Consider the following 23,497-nt stretch of genomic DNA (forward strand, 5'->3'; position numbering starts at 1 on the left):
GTTTGGGGCAGCTTGTGCATTTTAGGATAAACTGCTTATCCTGAAACGCAGCCCGCGTGTGGCTCACGGGTCGACCCCCGTGGCCTACGTTTAGTGTAAAAACTCAAACGCAGTTTTGGATAAACAGGCAAAACGCGTGAACTAAACGGTACGGCGACATTTTGAAAACGCCGCCCGCACTTATAAGTTGCCCCAAACGGACCCTTAATCTCACCACAAAACTCTAAATTATAAGAACAATGGACACTAAATGGTTGTGGAATGAAAATGGAGGAATGTGTGATGCGTAGAGGGTTGAATTGGGGCGATGAAATGTCAGGAAGAGTCACTTTTTTTATCAATTTCGGCCCCAAACAAAGCTTAGAGTCGGTTCTCCAACAGGTGCCTCCAAAAACTCTTCAAAAAGTGTCCAGATTCATCGAATCTTCTAGAAATAGGGGTTGAACCGACATTTGCACCGTCAGCGCCCATTTTGGTGCTGTCAGTGCCAGTGTTCCGTTATTTAATTTAATGCTTTCTATCAAACGGCGCCGTCAGCACTGCTTTTGGTGTCGTCGGCACTGAACAAATTTTCATCTTCTTCATTTTTGCTCTAAATTTTATATTTTTTTGTTTCAAGTCCTAAAATTCAATAACCTGCAAGAAAATATAAAAATATCTTCTATTAAAGTGCAATATCACCAAAAATGAGTAGTGCAATATTAAAGTGCAATATCACCAAAAATGAGTATAAAATATGAGTCTAAAAATGTATATATTTTTGATATGTTAGTACCCAACCCGGTTACCTCTACCTTCTAGGGGTTACTCCTTTCTTTCTTTGACTACCTCTATTAAGCTCTATCTCTTCTTTTACCTTCATTGGTATCATCTCGACGGCCTGATTACCGATGAGATGTCACCCATTTGGGATACAACGATTTGTCATTTGCTCTTATGACCTGGATGTTCTATGACGTATTGGGATTCTCCTTCAAGATGACCAATTAATTTGTAAGCTTCGTTTGTAGATGAGTTTGTTACCAATGTGGGGACTATGAAAGATTCACTCTTCGCCTTGTGGTTTAGCGGGAGCTTTGAAAGAATCAGAATATTCTCATGTGAAATATTTGTCCCTTGATAGCTCTGTGCTAGTTTTACTACTAATGTAATCAAAACTTCTTTGGATCAAGATTATTTTTGGGCAACCCCCAAAATGTAATTAATCAGATGAGATATATTCTCTTGGGAACACTCTGGACCCCATAACAAATAAAAATACATCTAAGTCTTTGATTATGGGTAGTCTACATAGGTATTCTTTTGCGGATATTGGTTCAAGGTATCTACGCCCAATCTTATTTGGACGGACATACCTGACCTATCCTTACAAGGTTTATCGCATGTGGGCTCTCTATATTTTCTTTATCTTTGTTTGTTTTCTTCTTCACATGTCCATATTTTTCAAATTTTTTCTTCTCCAGATTATTCTTACTATCTGGAATAATGAATTATTTGGAAAAAGGAATTATAAAATGATAAACAAACTGACGAATCATTCAAAAATGAAAAAAGAGATAAGAAACAAAAACATTATTATATATAAAGAACCAATTGTAATGCATACATCATTTTTATGTATATCTAGAATAGAACTTTAAAGCTTCTCTTTTTCTATAACAAATTTTATCAGCTTCAATATACTCGTTAAAATATATAATTTTTTTTGTTAACATAATCAATATAGTCTAATTTATAATATATCAAAATTTAGGTGGTAAAAACTATGTAAATCACTATACTTAGTTATGAGCAAGATTGGAACATAATCAAATAAAATATCCAAATCTTTAAAAAATGCCATGAAATTAAAATCTTAAGTGAGAAACATTAGTATAGTTAGAGCTGAATAATTTTTCTTACTGTGGAGATGAATGAAATTGGTTCCATAACCTCTGAAATCAGCTTTGAAGCTTTCTCTAGCTAAATATCTCATTTACTCTCCATATATCTCATGACTAAATGTTCTACGGATGGGGAAATGAGCAATAAATGTTATATGGGAATGATGGGAGAATATATTTCTATAAAAAAAAATACTTTCATAATTATATAAAAAGGATATAAATGTAATTATATAAATATTTTATTTAAATTATAATTTCTAAATAAATCTTTTTATATAAAACTCCAAAATTTTTCAAAAAACAATTAATAAGTAGTGTATTATGTATAGAATATGCTGATAAAAATGATTTGCAAAAGACACATCAGATGATTCTAAGAAAATTGCTTTTAAAAAGTGTTTCTAAAATTCAAAGAAATATTTTTAATATGAAATCTTTTATTTTATACCAATGATGTTTTCAAAAAAAGAATAAAAATATATTTAAAATAGATTTTAGAGTGCTCTACAATTTGATAAAGATGATTTATGAATGGGACATAAAACACATTCAAAAAAATTATCTTCACTTACTTAATGAACTTATAGCAAAACTTATTTAAAATAGATTTTAGAGTTTTACTGGTGAGTTCACCATAAGTTTTGCTACAAGTTCATTACAAGTTTTGATATGGTGGGCTAGACCATGTTCATGCTTATCTTAACTAACTTTAGTGAACTGACAAGTTGTCTAACCTTCAGCATATTTGGGTATACAATTTCAACGATGAAAAGAATAAAAAAATAGCAGAGATAAAAATTATCTAAACTTAGTAGAAAGCACTGTTGTTTAATTTGAAACACTTTGCCTAATGGAAAACATAATTTATTCTTAGACTCTTCCCACATAATTGCTTATTATGTTAATTAGCTCAACATACCACACACTCCTTGATATGCAAGACAAGCAATTCTTGCTATTTCTTATGATAAACTCGAGTCTTACAAAAATAACCATCTATAAGTTCCTTGATTGTTTATCTTATAAAATAGAAAAAAGTTCGTTTTGCAACTCAATGAAAATCCTTTCAATTAAAAGGATGTGTATTGCATCCTCTGCTAAATTCAGCTCCACATATTCTCATCCAAATTTTGTTTTTTTTTTCTCCTAATCACCAGCCTCTATTCTCACTTTGCAAGAATAATCTACTTATCTTACCTAATCACACCACACATCCACTCAAACAATCACAAAGCAGGAATAATAGCAATAGCCATCTCCCTGTTACCTAACTGCTCCTCCCTTGAATCCTCCTTGTTTGTCTGCTGCACATGTGCTCGGCATGAAGGGCAGCTTGAGTGAGAATATAGCCACATATCCACGCACGGAGCATGAAATGAATGCCTGCATGCGGGCAACTGCCGCACTTTTTCTCCTTCCTGGAACGCCGTAAGGCAAACAGAGCACTCAGTACTGAATGATTGCTCTTCCTTGTACCTGCAAACTGGTATAATTTCTACAACTTTTGGTTCTTTTTTGATGCAGCATGATCTGAAACAATGCAACAAAGACTCCATTCGCATACATCCGCAGTTTAATAGAAGGGTGATTGCAATGGCTGCCAAGATGAAACTGGCGATGAAGAGGAGGAAGTAACTGTCGAAGTTGGAGGACGAGTTTAATGGTGGGGGAGGAAATGCCATTTTGGCTGGGGTTTGTTTGTTTGCATGCTGAGAGAAATTATGCGAGGGATAAAGATTATATATGTGATGGGGTGGAAAATGATTTGCTTGAGAAGATGTTTGGAAGGATGTGTAAAGTTCGATTGCGAGGTCTTCTTGTGAGAACCGGCAAGTTAGATGGTAAATATCTTAATTTTTTGATATTTTTTTTTATATTTGGTTTGTGGAATTTGCAGAATTGGTTGATGGTTGTGCGTGGATGACGAGTTAAGTTGCTGATTACTTTTCTGCTTGCGGAGATGATATGATAGTGTTCTCTCTTTTTTTTTTTTTTAAGAAGGAAATTCTCTCTAATATTTTATCTAAATTTTAATTATATGTGATTAATTATAAATTTTGAATCACATTTGGGTTAAGAATATTTATTTTATTATAAATTTTTTTTATTTTTTTGTGCTGGATTTGTCGGAGTTTGGCCATATGATCAATATTTAAAAGATAAATTTTATCCCATTTGAAGCAAAGGCTTTTGATAGCTACTTCTAAGTTTTGTCATTGTATATGGTGATGGGCAGTTGTGATGATTTAAATTTGATTAAAGTAATAGTATGTCAGTTTCCTGCTACCCGGCTGATTGAATGAAAAAAATTGAATGAAAAAAATGAATAAATTGATATAGGTGTAGTAAGGCTGCGAATGAATCACTCGTGAGTGAACGATTTATTGATTACTGTGTGAGATGAGAGTATGAAAACTTCTTTGTATATTTGTAAAGTATATATTTATAAGGGTGGATGAAATGATCATGTCACATATAAGTGAAATTATGGTGATATATTTATAAAGTATGTACTTATAAGGGTGGATGAAATGATCATGTTACTTATAAGTGAAATTATGGTGACGTGGCAACTCCATCAACTTTGTAAGTACATACTTACAAAATATGCAATATTTTCTCCACAAAAAAAAAAAAATATTAATACTGGATTGGCTTGATTAATTTTATATTATTAATTAACAAAAAAGGTTTAAATAATTTTATGAATAATCTGTTTTTAAATAAACACATAAAACTAAAAAGACTCCATTTAGTACTTCTTCTTAATAGATATATATATATATATATATATATAGATGAACTAATGGGCTAATAAAACTTTTATCGATTTTTAGTTATATATGAACTTCAACACCAACAAAAAAGATTTTATGGGCTTTTCCTATTCTATTTGAATGCTTAGGCATGCTAGCTATCAAACATTTAATACTACATCGTTTGGCTTGTAAATGATGAATTGTGTAGCTTGTAAATGATGAATTATTTAAATGGAAAGAGAGAATTGTGTAGCTTGTAAATGATGATGAGGCATGCTGATCCTGCTTCATAAGATGAGATCTTATGGCTGATTTTAAACGTTTGTTAAATTAAAGTTTTATATTTTGACATGGTAAGTCTCATTTACATTTCTAAACCCTTAATAAGTTTGTTTTAGGAATTGCAGTGTATTATGAATACCCAATAATTGTTGGGCTGTCTGTAAATTAAAGTTCGTAGAATTCCTTAATTTTTATGTTTGATTAGGTGTATGCAAAATACATTAAACATAGTATATTCTAAATAATTAAGGGTTCATCAATTATAAAAGAAAAAACAGAGTGATTCTATTTTTTTTTAGTGTAAATTATCATGTGATTTTTATGAAATTTATATATTTAATGTTGTGAACTATACCAGTTGATGTGGTACATATATAAATCAAACAGGAGAACGATCGACGAAGCGAAAAATAAAACGAGTAAATTCATACCAGAAAACAGTAACACAACGGAACACACAGATTTACGTGGTTCGGAAAATTCCCTACGTCCACGGAGTTTCAGAGAATTTTACTACTTGAGGAATTTACATCAGTCGATCGTCTCGACTTACAAGAGGAATCTCTCACTTCGTTGCTCTCTCTTCTTCTTTCTCTTTTCTTCTCTCTCTACACCAAGATACACCGAAGAAACTCTACACCGAGATACACCGAAGAAGATAAACTTATAAGAGAAATAAACCCAATTTTTTTTCTGCCACAAGCCACCAAGAAGAAGCCAAGGGAGAACAAGCTTCTTCTTCTTTTTTCTTCTTTCTTCTGCTGCAAGGAACTACTTCTTGCACTTTCTTTCCTCTATCCCGAGGAAGCCCGAAGAAGAACACAAATAAGGCCGTGTCAAATTTGAAGGAGAGTCGTGTGATACCTCGCAATACCTTTCTTCCTCTTTTGAACCACATAGTCGATGAAAGGCAAGGAAGATATTGTTCTGTTCACAACTTATAACAAGCGAAGAGGTGCTTCACTTCACGGAAACAAGGAAGGCGGGAATGGTTTCGCGAACAATAGGGAGGCGGGAGCGGGAATGCGGGATCAGGCGGACCGGGCTCCATCTCAACATTTAATATTTAGAAACTCATATTTATTTATATAATATTTAATACCAAATTACATTAAAATATACACACAATTAACATATATTTTATATTAAACGAGTACTATATGTGTTCGTACCTGCGGGTGCTCACAATACATCATAAATTAGCAAGGTTAAGAAGATTCCCAATTATAAGACTTATCCACTATCCTGAGAACAGATCATTTTTGACAAAAATTGTGACTCTATACCATAGATTTAAAACAGTCAATATGCAATAAAACCTCCAAAGTTCCACTTGAAAACAAGAAAACATTGAAGCATTCAGCCCAAGCCTGCAAAAAAAATACAAAGTATGAACTTACATGCACAAACCCCCTCTTCACCTTTACACAGTCAAGGGAAGTTCAAAATATATACAAATTAACTAACAAAATCCTAAATCTCTTTGAATTCCAATCAAGTATGTGCAGAAGCCATGGAACCTCATTTTCCAAGCTCGCGACCCACATAAATCAATCTTAATTGCAAACACTTCCATGGTATTATCATTATTAACCACATGGAATAGCAATGAAACCCAAGCTCTTATTTCATGTATAAATGAATAAGCACGAGAGATGTTCAGATGGTCATTTGACACAGATGCACTAACATGAATATTCATCTTAGGCTATATCTCTCCATTGACACGATATGAGCAGACAGGAGGTTAGATTGTTGCCATCTAGAAGATCAAAGATAGATTTTAGAACTTCATGATCCACAATGCGGTGTCACATGCATTAATCACTTAAAATTACATGTTGATCAAGTAGTATTTAAATCATGATTTTTAGCTATAGATTCATAAGAAACATATTATGTTTTAAATAATTTTAATTACTAGTATAATAATCCAAATTTTAGTTAAAAAAGTTTTGAATTTAGCGGGTTGTAACCTATTTTAAAGTAAAAGAATAAAGTAAATTGAAAGAGTTTTCCTACTGGTTTGAAGATTTTTTTTGAATTGGTTTCAGTAAAACCTAAGTTACACTAAGTGATTCTTCCATTACAGTAGAGAATTAAAGCCTAATACTTCTTATTCTCTTCTGAAACATTGTAACAAATAATGTTTGGGGTTAGTATTATAGTTAAGTTTCCTTAACCCTACAAGAACTCCAAAGAATCCACATTCATCATTCCTATTATACTAAACACATGTGTTTTAACCTACTTGTGCTTCTAATATTCTTCTGATAGCCCTAAATTAAAATGATTTTTAACAATACATTGATGAATTTGAATATAAATGAAGCTTGGTAAGTTAAAACATCAACTTAGGTATTCAAAATTTCAAGAATCTAATATTAATATTCTTAGATTTAAAAGAAAATAGAAATAATATAATTGTTAAACTTGACTAAAAATAAAAACAAGAGTTGCATTAGATTTTTAAACCTAATATCACAAAATAGAAAGGGAATGTGGATACTCAGTATGATGAAATCTTACTCCCAAGCGTAGATCATCCTCCTTTTCTCAGAGAAAACCCTCACACTATATCACTCTAAAACACTCTCCAACTTGTTGATCTATGTTACGGTGAAGAAAACACATTTATCAAGTAAATATATGTGTCGATCAAATAATATAAAGATTATAAGTTCAATTTATCAGTCACAAGAGAAACTTTGTTAATTTTTAAATAAGTTCAGGTACTAGTTTACTAATCATAAGTCTAGCTCAAAAGATTTAAGATTTTCTATTTTTAAAAAATTCTAGCACCTAAAAATAAATTAAAGTGATTGAAAGTATTTGTTTATTGGTTTGAAACTCTTCCTTAAATTGGTTCAGTAGATTCCATTGTACTATATTGAGTGTCACGTTTTCAATTAATTCAAATAGATTAAAATCATTTTTTATGCAATGTGCCAAAGTCTTTTCTAGGCCTACCTCTACCTTTCTTAACATAAATCTAATCTAAAACATCTACTCGCCAAATTGAAATATCAGATGGTCGACGTTTAATGTGACCAAAACATCTAAGTTGAATATCTCTAATCTTGTCTGTCGTTGGAGCTACACCAACTCTTTCAAGGATATATTCATTTTGCATTTTGTCTCATTGTGTCAATCCAATTCCAACAACACTTAACTTTGTTTTATACTTCTCTTTTAAAGGCCAACATTCTACTCCATAAAACATTACAGGTCTCCGCACCATCTTATAAAATTTTTCACTAAGTCTAAGTGGTATTGTTCCATCACACAACAAGCCTGATGCATTCCTCCACTTTGACCAACCAAACTGAATTCTACTAATAATATCCTTATATATATAATCATCACTTTGAAAAATTGACCCGAGATATCTAAAATGTTAACACATTTTAATAATTTGATCTTTCATAGTTACAACTCTGCCACTAAAGCTACTACAGCTAAAATTATATTCCATATATTCAGTTTTAGATCTACTCAAATGAAGGCCTTTAGACTTCAATGTAAACCTCCAAAATTCAAGTTTTTTTCCTAAACAACCTCCAAAATTCAAGTAATTCAAGTTTTTTTCCTAAACACTTTCTCTAGTTATATCCACAAGAAAGATATAATCAGCGAAAAACATACACTAAGGTACATCCTCATATAAATGTCCAATAAAAGCATCCTTAAATAAATTAAAAAGATATGGACTTAAAGCTGATCTCTGATGTAATCCAATTAGAATAGAAATTTTTTTGTCAATCCTCCTATTCAAACACTTGTAACAAGTCTAGTACACATATCTTTAATAACCTGAATATAAGCCATATAAATATAATCTTCTCTAGAACTCTCCAAAGGAATTCTCTAGGAACCTTATTGTAAGTTTTTTTAATCAGTAAAAATCATATGTAGATCCTCCTTACCCTCTATGCGCTTCTTCATCAAACCACTCAATAAATGTATTTATTTCATTGTAGACTTGCCTGCATAAATTTAAATTGATTATGAGAAAAATTTGTATCATGTCTTAACCTATGTTCAATTATCCTTCCCAAAATTTTAAAGTACGACACTTTAACTTAAATCCTCTATAATTTGGACACTCTTGTGCATGACATTTATTCTTAAAAATGGGGACCAAAATACTCTTCCTCCACTCTTCAGAGATTTTTTTTTAGTTTATAAAATAATATTAAAGAGTTTGATAAGCCAAGAAACTACCAAATCTTCTAAATATATCCACACTTCAATCGAAATATCCTCAGGATCTACAAAATTTCCACAATTGGTTTCTTTTAAAGCCTCCTCAACTTCTTCTTTACTAATATGACTATAAAAATAAATTTTTTTATCACTACTAATGATATTGAGATCATTATAATTGATCGTATTTTTAAAAAATTAATTGAAAATTTTAACAAAATGACCACATTTGAAGAATTTAACCAAAGAATTTATGTGCTTGAAGGAAACCCAAAAATATTTGTAAATGGGTGACACCACTTTAGAAAGATTTGTTATAGATAAGTATACCATAAAAAATTATCATAATAAAATGTCGTAAATATAAGTTAAAAATGTTGTTTATAATTTCTTGAATAATAAGGGTGTTGGATAATCCAAATTGCATGACAAGAACCTATAATAGCTCTGGTGTGTATATATAAAAAAAAGGAATGTTTGCATCCTCATGCAAATTTGGTGAAACCTTGCATGTAAGACCAATTTCAAATAGAATGCGGTGCAAATAAATTTTTCTAAATGTTTACCAATGATAATAAAAGAAAACAATGTATCATGACAAGTTGGTTTGAAGGGCAACAGTCCACAAAAATTTAATATAATATTTACTTTATTGAAGAATAATACTTAAAAGGAAAATAAACTATGCCCTGAATGTATGAAATATGGACTGAGCATTTCATAGACAAAGATTTTGATCTCCCTCTTTTGAATGTTTGGATAGTAAAAGAATATAAAACTAAATGGCTTGTAGTTGGATTATAAAGTCCAACAGTTGTTTATATCACGATATGGAGATAGGGTTGTTTGTGTAGCAACAACTTTTGAATATTTAGTAAGAAGATCATAATTTTAAAAGAAAGCAAATGGAGGAGATTGGAATTCACAAGTGGTATTTTGTAATATTACACAATAAGCTTCCAACAAATGAGGGGGGGGGGGGGGGTGCGCTTTTTATGATAACTCTCTTTTTTCTCAAGATATTTTATATAAATTTATTTCTTGTCCAAGGTTTCATCCACAATCATTACATCTAAATGAATGATAAATCTAAATTATTAACATAAAAGCTAGAAATAGAGCCAACATAGAAAAATTTTGAGGTTGTATTTGATTGTTAATAAAAAGTATTGATTGATGAGATAGCATGGTCATAGTCATCCTTTAAATCTCTATATATAGAAAGGTCAGGGTTGAATTTCATTGGATTGATTACATATAAATAAATTTAGATATAACAATAGATTTTTATAAAATTAATTACTTTAGCTATCTGACCTGTAACTATTATAGTACATAAGAAACTCATAATGAGCTGAACAAGTAAAGGACAAAGTCTTTGAGAAAGAGTTTTCCTTAATTATGTCTCTGTGATTTCACTTTAAGCTAGTGTGTAATTTCTTATATCTTGAGCTGGTTAGTTCACATGTTGAATTGATGACTTCAATCGAAGAATTCATTAATATTGAATACTATTTCCTTCAACAAATTCAGTTTGTATATACAATAAAAAGTTATATTGTAAATTTTAGAGGGAACTTGCCAAATAACTTTTTTTAGGCCACTCATTTAATTAATGACGGCTTATTAATTAAACTCAATTCATAATAATAACATGACTTGATTAACTCAAGTATTCAACCTAGAAATATATGTACATGGTCAACATTAAGATCTTTTACAATTTTGATAAATACTGAGTACCCACTTTTAAATCATTAGTGCATTACAATGAGGAAAATTAAAAACAATGGAAATATAAGTTATATAAATTTGATAGACATTTGAAGATATTGCACATACATGCCAATGAATTCCTATATGTTCACATATCTAAAATGTTGATTCTTACAACTAACATTAAGTTACTTATACAACATCATAACTTCTTAGTGACATAAAAGAATACCACTAACATTAAGTTACTTAAAAAGAAACAAATTTTCTCATCCATATATTTTTATGTAATATAACAATTAGAGTGTTACATAAAGGAACATAAAGATCTATGTATTTGATGCATGATATATAAGAGTTCAATGCTTTCCATGTACCCACCTTCCCTCCAACTTCACCTCCCCACCTCAGCTCGACAAACCGGACAAGTAGAATGCAGTGGAAGCCACTTGTCAATACATTGCACGTGAAAGCAATGCATGCATTCCGGCAGCTTGCGAACCCCATCACCGTCGTTGAACTCCACCAAACACACCGGGCATGTTTTCTCCTCGCCGGCGTCAGCACATCCGGCGGCCGCTCTCTCTTCCTTCCCATAGATTAACGTCGGAGAAATCGGCTGCGCCACTGAGATCTCGACCACGTTGTCGACGATGTCTTCCGGCTGCCGGCCGCTAGAGGTGTTCCGACGCCTGTAGAAGCCCCAGTTGACAGCAACCCAGTGATAGATTGTAAGTAGCGTGGCTGCAAGTATCATACAGAGGAGAGCGATTAGGAGGGAGGGGAGGGAGCTCCGGCTATCTACTGGCATTGTTGGTTGGTAAATGCTGGATGGATGTGAGAAATTAATAATCTCTTCTCATGTAATAGAATTCATTTGTTTTACATTTGTCATACAAATAAAATCAAATTTATATATAGTATTTAAATTTATTTGGAATGTAAAAGTATAATATAGCTCACAACGTTGAGTGGAGGAAAAGAAGCAAACAGGGTTAAAGAAGAGTATAAACGGACCGAAACTGCAGTGTTAATTGTTGACCGAGTGATTGTAAGAGTAGCTTAGCTTGCACGCTCTGTAGCTTTGTAGTTTAAGTGATCACAAAATCTGATTGTTAATGATGCAAGTGTTGTTCTTATAGTTATCACGAGTTTCTTGAATTGTCTTGTAAAATAAATCAAAATTTTAAAATTGGTATAATATGATTCCTAAGTGATGGTGATATAGATGGGGATGTTATTTGTAAAATGATTCTAAATTTTAAAATTTGTAAAATGATTCTAAATTTTAAATTTTGCAAAAGATGATTTTAGTGGCAGAGTTGTAATTATGGGTGATTGATTCATTAAAAGGTTGAACGTGTTAGATATCTCGAATCTATTGTTCAAAGTGATGGTGATTTAGATGGGGTTGTTATTAGTAGAATTCAAGTTGGTTGTTTGAAGTGAAGGAATCAATTGATCTTATTGTGTCATAAAGAAGTACCACTTAGACTTACATGAAAATTTTACAAGATGGTGGTGAGACACACAACATGTCAGTCTTTAAAAGAGAAGCATAAAACAAAGTTAAGTGTTGCTGACATCAGAATGCTTAGGATGATGAGTGGCTTGAAACTTATAGAGAAATGTGAAATGAATATATTTGTGATAGGGTTGGTGTAGCTCCACTGATAGACATGATTAGAGAGAGTCATCTTGGATAGTTTGGCCACATTAAATGTTGACCATCTCACGATGATCCGATTAGGAGAGTAGATATTTTAGATTCAACTTTTTTTAAGAAAGGCAGAGCTAGACCTAAAAAGACCAGGAATAATTATATAAAAGATGATCTTAATCAATTAGAATCAAATGAAAATAAAACACTCAATACACTATATGACTTAAGAAAATTTGCATAGGACAAATCGGACTTGAATTGAAGGAAAATCCGATGATATTTTAGGATTTCTTGTCGGATTTGCGTTCAATTTACGTCTGATTTTTTTCGCATGTAAAACAGAAGTCAGTATGTTAATTCCATCAATTTTGATTCAAAATATTCCGACGCAAATAATTTGCGTCGGTTTTTACGTTATAATAATGTCAGATTTTCTTAGCCTACACGTGTGTCGAAGTTTGTGTCTAAAAACATCGAATGATAAAGAATATATTTAGATTATCGTTGAATTTGTGGCGGATAATATTGATGAATGATAAAATATTATTAACATTTTAGTGTCAGATTCTTTGACGGAAAATGGACCCCAATCCGACGTAAACATGCACCACAGAAAAAAAATTTAGAAGATCAATTACATTTCCACAGCCTGTACGCAACATATAATCCACATCATATACCACACTATATTCAGTTATATCACATATCAAAACTTTAAAAAACATCTTTAATGAAAAAGAAAATGCTGTCACAAATCGTCATAAATAAGAATAATAAAGTTAACAAAAAAAATCCACAATAAATATTCAAAATAAAGCTTATAAATAAAAGAAAACATAAAATGAACTACATATCATCTCTCTCCTCCTCGTGCTCCTCCACTATAGATGTCAATGGCAGCTTACCCCAACTATTTGCAAAAATTTCCGCCATGAGTGATATAGAGTCCTTGATCCTTTGTTGGCCTTCTAGCACCTGCACACGCAACTGACAGATCTCTTCATTCATTGCAGCCACTTGCTTGGCAAGAGCTTCCTAGTCTGATTGTGAGATGCTCGGGGAACTCATTACGGGACCACAGGAGAGCTCGGCCTCGAAGGTTATGTCCTTCACTCCAAGGCCATAAACCCTCCCCTTCTTCTTCCCCACCTCCTAGGTCTAAAGCTCGTACTCTAACTGCTCACTGGTAGGCTGATTACCACTTATGTTGGCTGAAGTCTGGGCCTGAGTGGCTATATGCCTCTCAAGGAGTAGCTCGAAATCCTCCTGCATACTTTAAACCAGTGTTTAATTGACACTTTCAATAGTTACAGTTAAAATAAACTTTTAATTGAAGGTTTTAAACTTACAACAACCTGTCAGAAATGCCCTGAGACCTACTACGCATTCCCTGGGTGCCGATGAGTTTGGACATGCAGCTTCGCAATGGAGGGAGCACAACTCAACTCCTTAACTCGTGTAGCGTATATAATTGGTTAGCTTAACAAATTTACTTCAAAGATTGAATTAATTTTTTAATATTTAAAAGAATTTTGCCAGCCTACTATAGTACTCCGTATGAGGGATTGATCCGCCAATATGGAGTGCAGCTCCCCTGGCTCCCTTCATAAACTAGTTCATCCGATTTTTCTGCCTATTTCTCTCATAATCAGGTAAGACTTAGGTTGTGGCAAATTGACCACAGAGCTCCTCAGCTATCCAAGCAGGTTGCTCGCCCCTCTGATGGGCTATCGTGAACATGTCTCCAAGGTGATGCTTGCCCTGAATCTCGAAGATTCGGTTGATCTAATGATGTTTCTCTGAGAGTCAATGAAAGGCATCTACAATGTAAAAAATAATTCATATGTTAGTATAAAAATTTAAATCAATTTTATAAATTTGATTCAAATTACATGATTGCACCCCAAACTTTCTAAACCATAACTCTTGAGTGGCTACAACAATTTGCTTCCATGAGAGATAAGACTGATCGTACATGATCCTAATAATCTCTATGATGCAGGTGACAGGCGTCTTGTGGCGAATAAATTTGCTTAAGAAAGAAATTAGTTACAAAAAATTATGTAGCATGAAGAATAACATAATACAATGTTAAAAATAACATACAAGTCCCCTTCTGGCAGCAAATGTTCCCTAGGGGCAAGGAGATGACAGGCTATGCTCAAGAGGTGTGCCAGTAGCAGGTTGCGGAGTAGATGCAGAAGCAGCAAGCATCGCAAGGGATGGGGCAATAGCAGGTGCAGGGGCAAATATAACAGGAGGGGTGGTAGCAGCGGATGCAGAAGCAGATGTCATAGGAGGGTGGCAGCAGCGGGTGAGGCAGCAGGTGTCACAAGTGGTGTAGCAGTAGTGGAAGTAGAGCCCCACGTGATGGTTGATCAAAGTGTTTTTTTTCGTATGAGGAAGCTCTCCTCATTAGAGATAGTGAAGAAGCCTCCGGATTTTTCCATCTTCAAAGTAACGAGGAGCGGGAGTTAAAACCTGGGATTTACATTGAGTGGGAGAAGTTATTGGATTTAAATGGACGGAGAAAATTAAGATAGGAAAAATTAAGTTTGGCGAGGCTACCAAACACCCCCTTAAAGTGATTTTTACTGTCATAACATTCATTTCTCCAGTTTTAAAACGGATTTAATCATTGTAAGATACAACTGTATTCATAGCTGCAAATTTATGGCTATGGTAGGGATTTAAAAAAACCGTTCTGCCTTTGTGGCAAATAGCTACCTCAACGAAATTATAAAGATTTTCTGACCGTTGCTGGTAACTTTGAGACAGTAATAATAACTTTACTCTGTTACCATAGCTTTTTTCTCCAATAGACGATCATCAAGATTCAAATAATTCTCACCACACAATAATATGTATATTTTTAAATTTAAATTAAAAATTCAAGCCGCCAAGCTACAAAATTAAGAAAAATTATTGCATACGGACACCGCATGCAGAGATGCATGAGGTGTTCGATCCGGACCGTAGATCACGGTCAGGATGTATTTCGGTGGGGCTCACTTAAAAAAAAAATTTTAAAAAAAAACTGAAAATACATCCTGACCGTAGATCACCGTGATCTACGGTCATGATCGGACACCACATGCATCTCTGCATACAGTATGCGGTGTCCGTATTTAATAATTTTTCCAAAATTAAGGGAATATTAGAAATTATTTAAGAGAATAATTAAAGGTTCATAATGAAAATGCCTGAACAAAAGCCCCGCTTTTGCTTTGAAGATATTGAAAATACGAAAGTTCGCTCATACAATACTTCAACATTCTTAGATTTTTCTTTTTCGAAGTTTCACTTATGTAATGGAAAAAATATTGCATCAGGACTCCGTAGGTAGAGTTACGTGCGGAGTTCAATTAAATCACGTCATGTGGATGTGAATGAAAAAAAATTCATCTGGTAACACAGGGGAATATTCTCCAGTGTTATTTCATGTTATTCAGGTGTTATTATGTTCTGAGAATATTCCCGGTATTATAATAATACAATAATACATCAATAACACTTGAATAACACACAATAACACATGAATAACACACAATAACACCTGAATAAAATGGAAGGAATATTTTCTTGTGTTACCGAACATATTTTATTTTTTTTCTCTCACCGTCACGTCGCGTGATTTCATTGGACTAATGCACTATTGTTCAATTTGTGTTATCACGAGAATGTAATCTCAAACTTTTCAAATAACATGATATTTGAAATTAAAATTAGTAATTAATACATGTCGATCGGTCACTTGTCTTGCTAATCACCAGTTGTGTAGTAATTATCATCTTAACGGTCGCCTGCAATCCTCTAGAGTGGAATTTTTATTTGCTGAAATTTTTGTTTATAATTATTTTTGCGACCAAATTTTTTGTCTCTACTAGTTTTTAACTTATAACCCAAATTATACGACACCACGTGGGATATATTTTTAATTTTTTTATAATTATTTTTATGGTTAATGACTATTCTTTTGTCTGATGAGATTTATATAATCCAGTTTTTAGTATTTTTCCAATAAATTACTCATCTCAACATATCATTGCATTATTTAATAGTAGGAAAGAATCTTTGTAACATTTTATATAAACATTTACAGCTATAAAAACTCGTACTATGTTCTAGCAGAGGATTTTAAATCGTTGCAGTTCCCAATTGCAAAGTCTTTTAGCAGTATTTTTAAATATTTCTAAGTATTTTTTGAAGTGTGGAACCTTTTTTTAGTAGTGATTATTTCTAGAGAGCCAATTGATTGAGTGCCGCACGGATAAATATCAATTGCTTAATAAAAAATCAGGCAATATATATACACACACACACACACGCACGCACACACACACGCGGCTATCATTTGTGCTCTAATTTTAATAAATTTATAGTTAAATTAAATATCTTGATAATATAAATTCAATGACAATATAAGTGAATCCATCCCAATCCATATGACTCAAATGAAGAACTTGAAGTATGATTGAAATTTTCAAATGAATTCTAAATTTGATATACTTATAGTCAAATCAAATGAATTAAAATTCATTAAGCATAAAATCATTTGATTTTGAGAGAGTTAAGACACTTAAATTCTCAAACGAAATTAATCTAGATATAAATACACAATGCAAATCGCCCAAAGGAGTGTACTAAAATTTTGCTTATATTTACCAGAAACTTAACTAAAAAAATACAAATAAGTTCTCATTCTCCAGATGAGAGAAAGAGAGAGAGAGACCTATGGATTAACTCTACACTCAAAAGAAGAAATGGAAGCCAACTACTCTGTCTCTAAATTATTCTCTGACCATTGTTACTTAATTGGTGTTATCACCTATCATCCAACAATTTTTATTGTAATAATAGAAATATAATTAAGTATTGTAATTTTATCTTCTCCACATACATTTACAAGTAAACTTTTGTAACTCCAATTACATAGTAATATTCACATTTTGGGTTTTCGCAAAAGAAAAGTTTGATTTCCTCTATGATTTTTATCTCTGTGTATGTTGGCTTTTCTTATTGAGCTAAGACTTTTTTTTCTGATTGTTAAGAATTGTATTTTTCTTGTTTTTTGGTTTTTTTTATCCTAGTTTATCCACAAAAATATGATTTCTTAGTAAAAAAACCTAAGTACCATCTTTCAGGCAAGACTTTTCTGCAATAACATCTAGTTGATGGCCTTAAGCCCTTAAAATTCCTTTAAAAACTTCAGAAATATACTAGAAAAACTCTTTTTCTATGTACCCACGTATTTACATAAACTTTTTCTCACCTAAATCACTCCCCAAAATCTTAAATCTATTTAAATACCGCCATGAGATTTTCTTTTTCTCTCCAGCGATCCTTGTATCACATCCATTGTCTGAACATAGTTTTGCGTCCACCAGGATTTTTCCTCAACAAGAGGAAAAATGTATTACGTATGGATGACCTCCCGACAACACCTCCCCCTTAATATATATTTTTTGTATGAAAATGGGAGAATCTTATGCCACATAAAAAACAAATGTATTTTTGGAAAAATTATTGTATCAGGCATGGTGCCACGTCGCTAGGGCTGTCATAAAAGCTTGTTGTTCGCGAACTGCTCGTGTTCGACTCTTTAAGTAGCTCGTGCTCTGCTCGTTCGTTAAGTAAACAAGCCGAACGAAAACAAGTTTTTAAAGCTCGAATTAGAAACGAGCCGAGCACGAACAACTCTTTGTTCGCTCGTGTTCCGCTCGTTTTAGCTCGAAATAAAAAAAAATTATATAATTATTTATATAATAATATATTACACATATTATATGTATAATAATATATTATATATATATATATATTTATATTTATGTTTGAATCGTAACTGCTCTTGTGGTAATGTGGTTGTGTGTCTTGTTTTACATATATTTGATCCATGTTCGAATCCAACACTCTACATCTATCTTTTCAGTTTAATTTAAAGAGCCAATTTCGAGCCGAACAGGAACATGAATATATAAATCAAGCCGAACACGAACACACAGTTCACGAGCCGATTTAGAACACGAGCAATTTTGAACGAGCCTAGCCTGAGCTCGCTCAATCTCGGCTCATTTATAGCCCTACATGTGGCAACCCGGTCCCGATCCATGTATGTCAGTGAGCCCAAATTGTCATGTGTCCCTCTGTTATTAGACCCCTGTTATTGGACACCAGATATCTTGATGCAATAATTTCTCGTATTTTTTACATTATTTTTATGAACTATAATCTCTCCCTATGTTCCTATTTTCATGCTTAAAAATAACTGACTTGTGCGTAAGCATGATTACGGGGTGAATCATTAAATTTTAATTTCTGCTCAAAATTTATCATTACCAAAAACTACACGACTCCATATAACTTAACAATTGAATTCACCTGAAGTTAACTTCAGCCTAAAATAACCATTCTCTTTCTCCACCCACAAAGGGATTCCGAATTGCTCCACTTAGAATTAGATCTTCATGACTGATCATATTAAACCATTTCAAACCACTTATATAACAGCTTTATTTAAAATTAGAATCAAAATTCACAAACTATACAATTATTATCATAATTGCACAGGATTCGAACCATCCATGACATCACATAATCAGTGCAAAACTGCAAATAATGTTCCGTATTTACATCATAAAAAGCTCTCAACTTCAATAAACAGCATCTTCACCCCCACCCACCAAAGCCACCTCTCCGTCCAACCGCCACCTTCCTCCGGCCAGATATCATCTGGCGGACCTCCCTTTAAACTTCTGCTTATTCCCCCCAGTTATAGTTGTAGCTCTGGCTCGACACACCGGACAGCTTGGATGCGACTGAAGCCACATATCAATACACTTAACATGAAAGCAGTGCTTGCATTCCGGCAAGAGTTTGATTGATTCCCCATCATCGAACTTCGACAAGCACACCGCACACATCTGATCTTCCTCGCCGGCGGCCATCTCCTCCCCTTTGCCTCTATATAATTGAAAATTAATCTATCCCTTTCAATATCATAACAACATCGTATTTTAAACAGTTTTGTTAATCTAATGATAACCGTACCTTTGGTTCTCGATGTCGTTGCTGTCCGGCGATTGGCCGGCGGCGGGGAACAAGCCGGGGTTGTGGAGGACGAAGATGATGGAGTAATAGAGGGTGGTTATGCTGACGGCCGCCAAGGCTCCGATGATGAAAGAATAGAGAATAGTGGTGAATTCCATGGATGGAGCTATTGTTGTTCGCCGTGGGTGTATCGCATCCATTTATTGTGCATATATACAAAAACGGAAAAAGATATTCATAACTATATTTTTCTGTACATATGTATTTTTTGGGAATTTTATATTGTGAATATTTGAACTATAATATGAGATAATATAGAGAATTGCATACTTGAAAACCGAACACATGTTTAATTGTGAATCGTGACACGATGAAATTATTAAAAATAAAATTATGGATTGAGATTTTGTTTTGGATTTTAAAATTTCGGTTCGGTAATAAGTTGAATGATTTTATCAATTGTGTAGTGATTGAAATCTTAAGAGGTTGCCTGCAAACCACTAGCATGGAATTTTGTATTAACTAAAAATTTTGTTTTTAATTGTTTTTGCGGCCAAAATTTGGTCTTGACTAGTTTTAACTTGTCCAAATTATATATATATTTTTAATATTTTTGTGGTTAGTGACTTTACATTTGCCCGATGAAATTTATATAATCCAATTTTCAGTCATTTTCCAATAAATTACACGTCACAGCACATCTTTGTATATTTAAAGAGTAGCATTATTTCTGGAGAGCTAAGTAAAAATTGACGAGTGTCACATAAGTTTATTAGACAAATATCAATTGCCTAATAAGAAAATACAGCTATATATATATATATATATATTGATGCGTGCTAGAAAATTCAACACACATAAATAAAAGATGAGAAGTAAGTAGAAGAAGACACTTCAATTTTTTATGCGTAAAACCCTTGAAAGAGGGAATAACCATGGGGTCGCGCCTAGTTGAAATAATATATTATGAATGACGAGTACACGTGTACATTTTTCTCCTAAATTAGGGAAGATGGAATTAAAAAATTGTATAACTATAATCTGACTGCAGTTCTTAGTGACAGCAGGTTGCAAAAGTCATTGTTGATTGTTGTGGAGGTAGTAGTCTGTCGTGAGTGTTGTAGATGGTTGCTCCAGAAGTGTTGATTGTCCATAGAAACCGTAGTAAGTAGTTGCGGGAACTGTGGACCAAATAGGTCGTAGTGGGGAGTATAAATGGCGTCCATAGGACGCGAAGACTGGAGTCGGGAGCTGCACGAGCTGTGAATCATGTAGGTCGTAGGGACAAGTATGAATGAAGTTCGTAGGCCGCGGGGGCCAGAGTCGGGAGTTGCATGAGCTGATGCCCACTTACGACTTTGGAATGACGTTCGTAGGCCGTTGTGGCTTGAGTTGGGAGCTGCACTAGTTGTGAACCACATAGGCCATAGAGATACGTATGAATGACGTCCATATGCCGTTGGGGCCAAAGTCGGAAGCAACACAAGCTGTGAACCACGTAGACTATAGGGGCGAGTATGAATGACGTCCGTAGGCCGGGGGGGCCGGAGTCAGGAGTTGTACGAGCTATGAATCATGTAGGTTGCGGGGGCCGGAGTCGGGAGCTGGATGAGCTGAGGACCACTTCGGTCGTTGGGGCGAGTATGAATGACGTCCGTAAAACACTGTGGCCAGAGTCGAGAGCTGAAAGAGTTGTAAACCACATAGATTCCACTGTCGTGTTAGGTAGACGATCTTAAAAAATACAGGTTTCTGTGTTGGGTAGACGATCCAGAGAAGTGTGAGATTCTTTCAATTTGCAGAAAATTTAGTAGATTCCACTGCCGACAGTGGTCGGGACTAGATAGCATCTCTGGAGGACGACGTAGCTCGTGACGTGTGTCATCTGCATTATAAATTCAACATTGTCATATTGCTAATTGTAATTTTGATCAATTTTTTTAGCATACTTGATATTCACCTTTACGTGAGATGTTTATCTGAATTTTTGTACCGGTATGAAGTATCAAATATATAACTAGAACAATTATGTTACAAACAGCATTACTACACAGGTGCAGAATGATCATTTATACAGAAATAGTTGTCGCACTGCTATTTTCAAATTGTAAAAAACAAACAGCCATCTAGCTTCCAAGTAGCAGCTTCCTCACAACACTTTTTTGGGATAACTAAGCTGCAGCAGCTCTTTGATAAACTGCACTTGCCCTAGATAGATCCTAAAATTTGAAATTCTGTTTCTCTATTCTCTCTATACGCTGGCTCTGTCTGCCGATTTAGGGGTTAGGCAAATATTTTATATTAGTTGTTAACAGCACTTGGCTAACTTGTTGGGCATCGCTAACCTCAGCTCTGCATTATAATCTATAAAGAAACGAGGTTACAGGCCTCCACTAAGCTCTTCGTAGGAAACTTTTAACAGACATCCAATATTAAACGGCAAATAATGACTATAATATTTTAGCTCAAGTGGGCGCTTACGGTTTGTGGTGATTATGATCGAATTAAAATTCATATGATTTAATTGACAGAAATAGTTTTGAAAAGAATTGAAGTATTAAATATAAGAAATAAAAAAACGACACAATAGACTGATATCAAATCAAATGCATGTAGTAGTCTTGAAATTCAAAAAGGAAGTTCTGCTCTTATCTCGTTCTGTTTCTCTCAGGACGTTGTTTGTTTTCTTAAATGTGAGCCCAAGTTGCACATAAATGCCGAGGACACACGCTCCAATTAGCCCAAGAAAATGTGTATTATAATTTTTTTAGGCCCATCTGACCGCATGTACGCGTGACTCATGTGATATTTATTCTATGGTGAAGAACTACACCCTCAATAATTATGTTACAGTTAAGTGTCAAAATGATTGCTCGGATTATACAAAGATCATCTCTTGATACTTTGAGGAAATTTTAGAGATACTATAGATTCAAGAGATGTCTGCCTACTTGAAGCGACTATGTATCAGCTTACAAATTTAATCCCAACAATCATTCTTTGGTAAAATAGATATTTTCTTGGTGTAATTTCATAGATCCTCTTTTGCTAATTTTTTTTTACAGCTAATTTATCTACTCTATCCTTCCAATATAAGGATCTTTTTTATTCAATTATGACTGTTTGCTTCTTCTTTTTTTTTCATAATTGCTGAGAGCCTGCTTAGCTTGCAGAACAATGGGTGTAGTGTAAAAGAAATGCATTGAAAAAAATGATCTTTTATAACTTGAAATTTTTAGAAGTTGGTTTAACGCCAAATATTTAGAACTTCTACATCATAATGTATTATTATTCTACACTGCATTATTTTTTTCCCCTCAAATCAAACTACCAAAGATTCCGAACTCTTATCTAGAATGCAATACTAATATTATGTATGTCAGTATTTTACATCAAACCAAATAACCTTGTGGTCCTTCTCAAAGATCTTTTCTTAACACTCTCATTCTTCCTCTAGCAAAACCTGTATTAATATGTATATCAAATAATGCTACAATAAAATTTAATAAAACCGATTAATAAAACTACTTTGGCAAGTGCTTGTGGCTAAGCAATAGAACCCCCTACAAGATGAACTATGAAATGTTGATATTAACCAATCATAAATTATGGCCACTAAGTTTTTTTCTGAAAGAAAAATTAATTAATGCGATTAAATCCATAAATTGTAGTTGGGTTAACAACTTATTTTGCTTGGTTAAATTCAAGAAAAAAGTATACATAACTGAAACTATATTGGCAACTCTAACTCTTTCAATTCCAATCTAATGATTAAAAAATGGCAATTGAATTGCTTAATAATTTCTTCTTCTTCCGTAATTTACATGGTTCATTGGAGAATGGTCACACGTCTTGTTGTTGGGAAATTTATATATATGTCACATAATTCTTTTAGATTTATATCTCTAACAACTAATTTTATATATATATATATATAT

The 23,497-nt window shown here is 33.4% G+C and overlaps 2 protein-coding genes across 2 annotated transcripts; both read right to left on the reverse strand.

The window, feature by feature from the left end:
* Positions 1-3,112: 3,112 nt before the first annotated feature.
* Positions 3,113-3,568, reverse strand: LOC110020560 (RING-H2 finger protein ATL73-like). The gene has a single exon (XM_020718703.1). The coding sequence runs from the start codon at positions 3,566-3,568 to the stop codon at positions 3,113-3,115; it is 456 nt and encodes a 151-aa protein (XP_020574362.1).
* Positions 3,569-11,243: 7,675 nt separating this feature from the next.
* Positions 11,244-11,660, reverse strand: LOC110020561 (probable E3 ubiquitin-protein ligase ATL44). Its single transcript, XM_020718704.1, has one exon. The coding sequence runs from the start codon at positions 11,658-11,660 to the stop codon at positions 11,244-11,246; it is 417 nt and encodes a 138-aa protein (XP_020574363.1).
* Positions 11,661-23,497: the final 11,837 nt, after the last annotated feature.

The sequence above is a fragment of the Phalaenopsis equestris genome, unplaced genomic scaffold (genome assembly GCF_001263595.1).
Source record: "Phalaenopsis equestris unplaced genomic scaffold, ASM126359v1 Scaffold000101, whole genome shotgun sequence".
Lineage (NCBI taxonomy): Eukaryota > Viridiplantae > Streptophyta > Magnoliopsida > Asparagales > Orchidaceae > Phalaenopsis > Phalaenopsis equestris.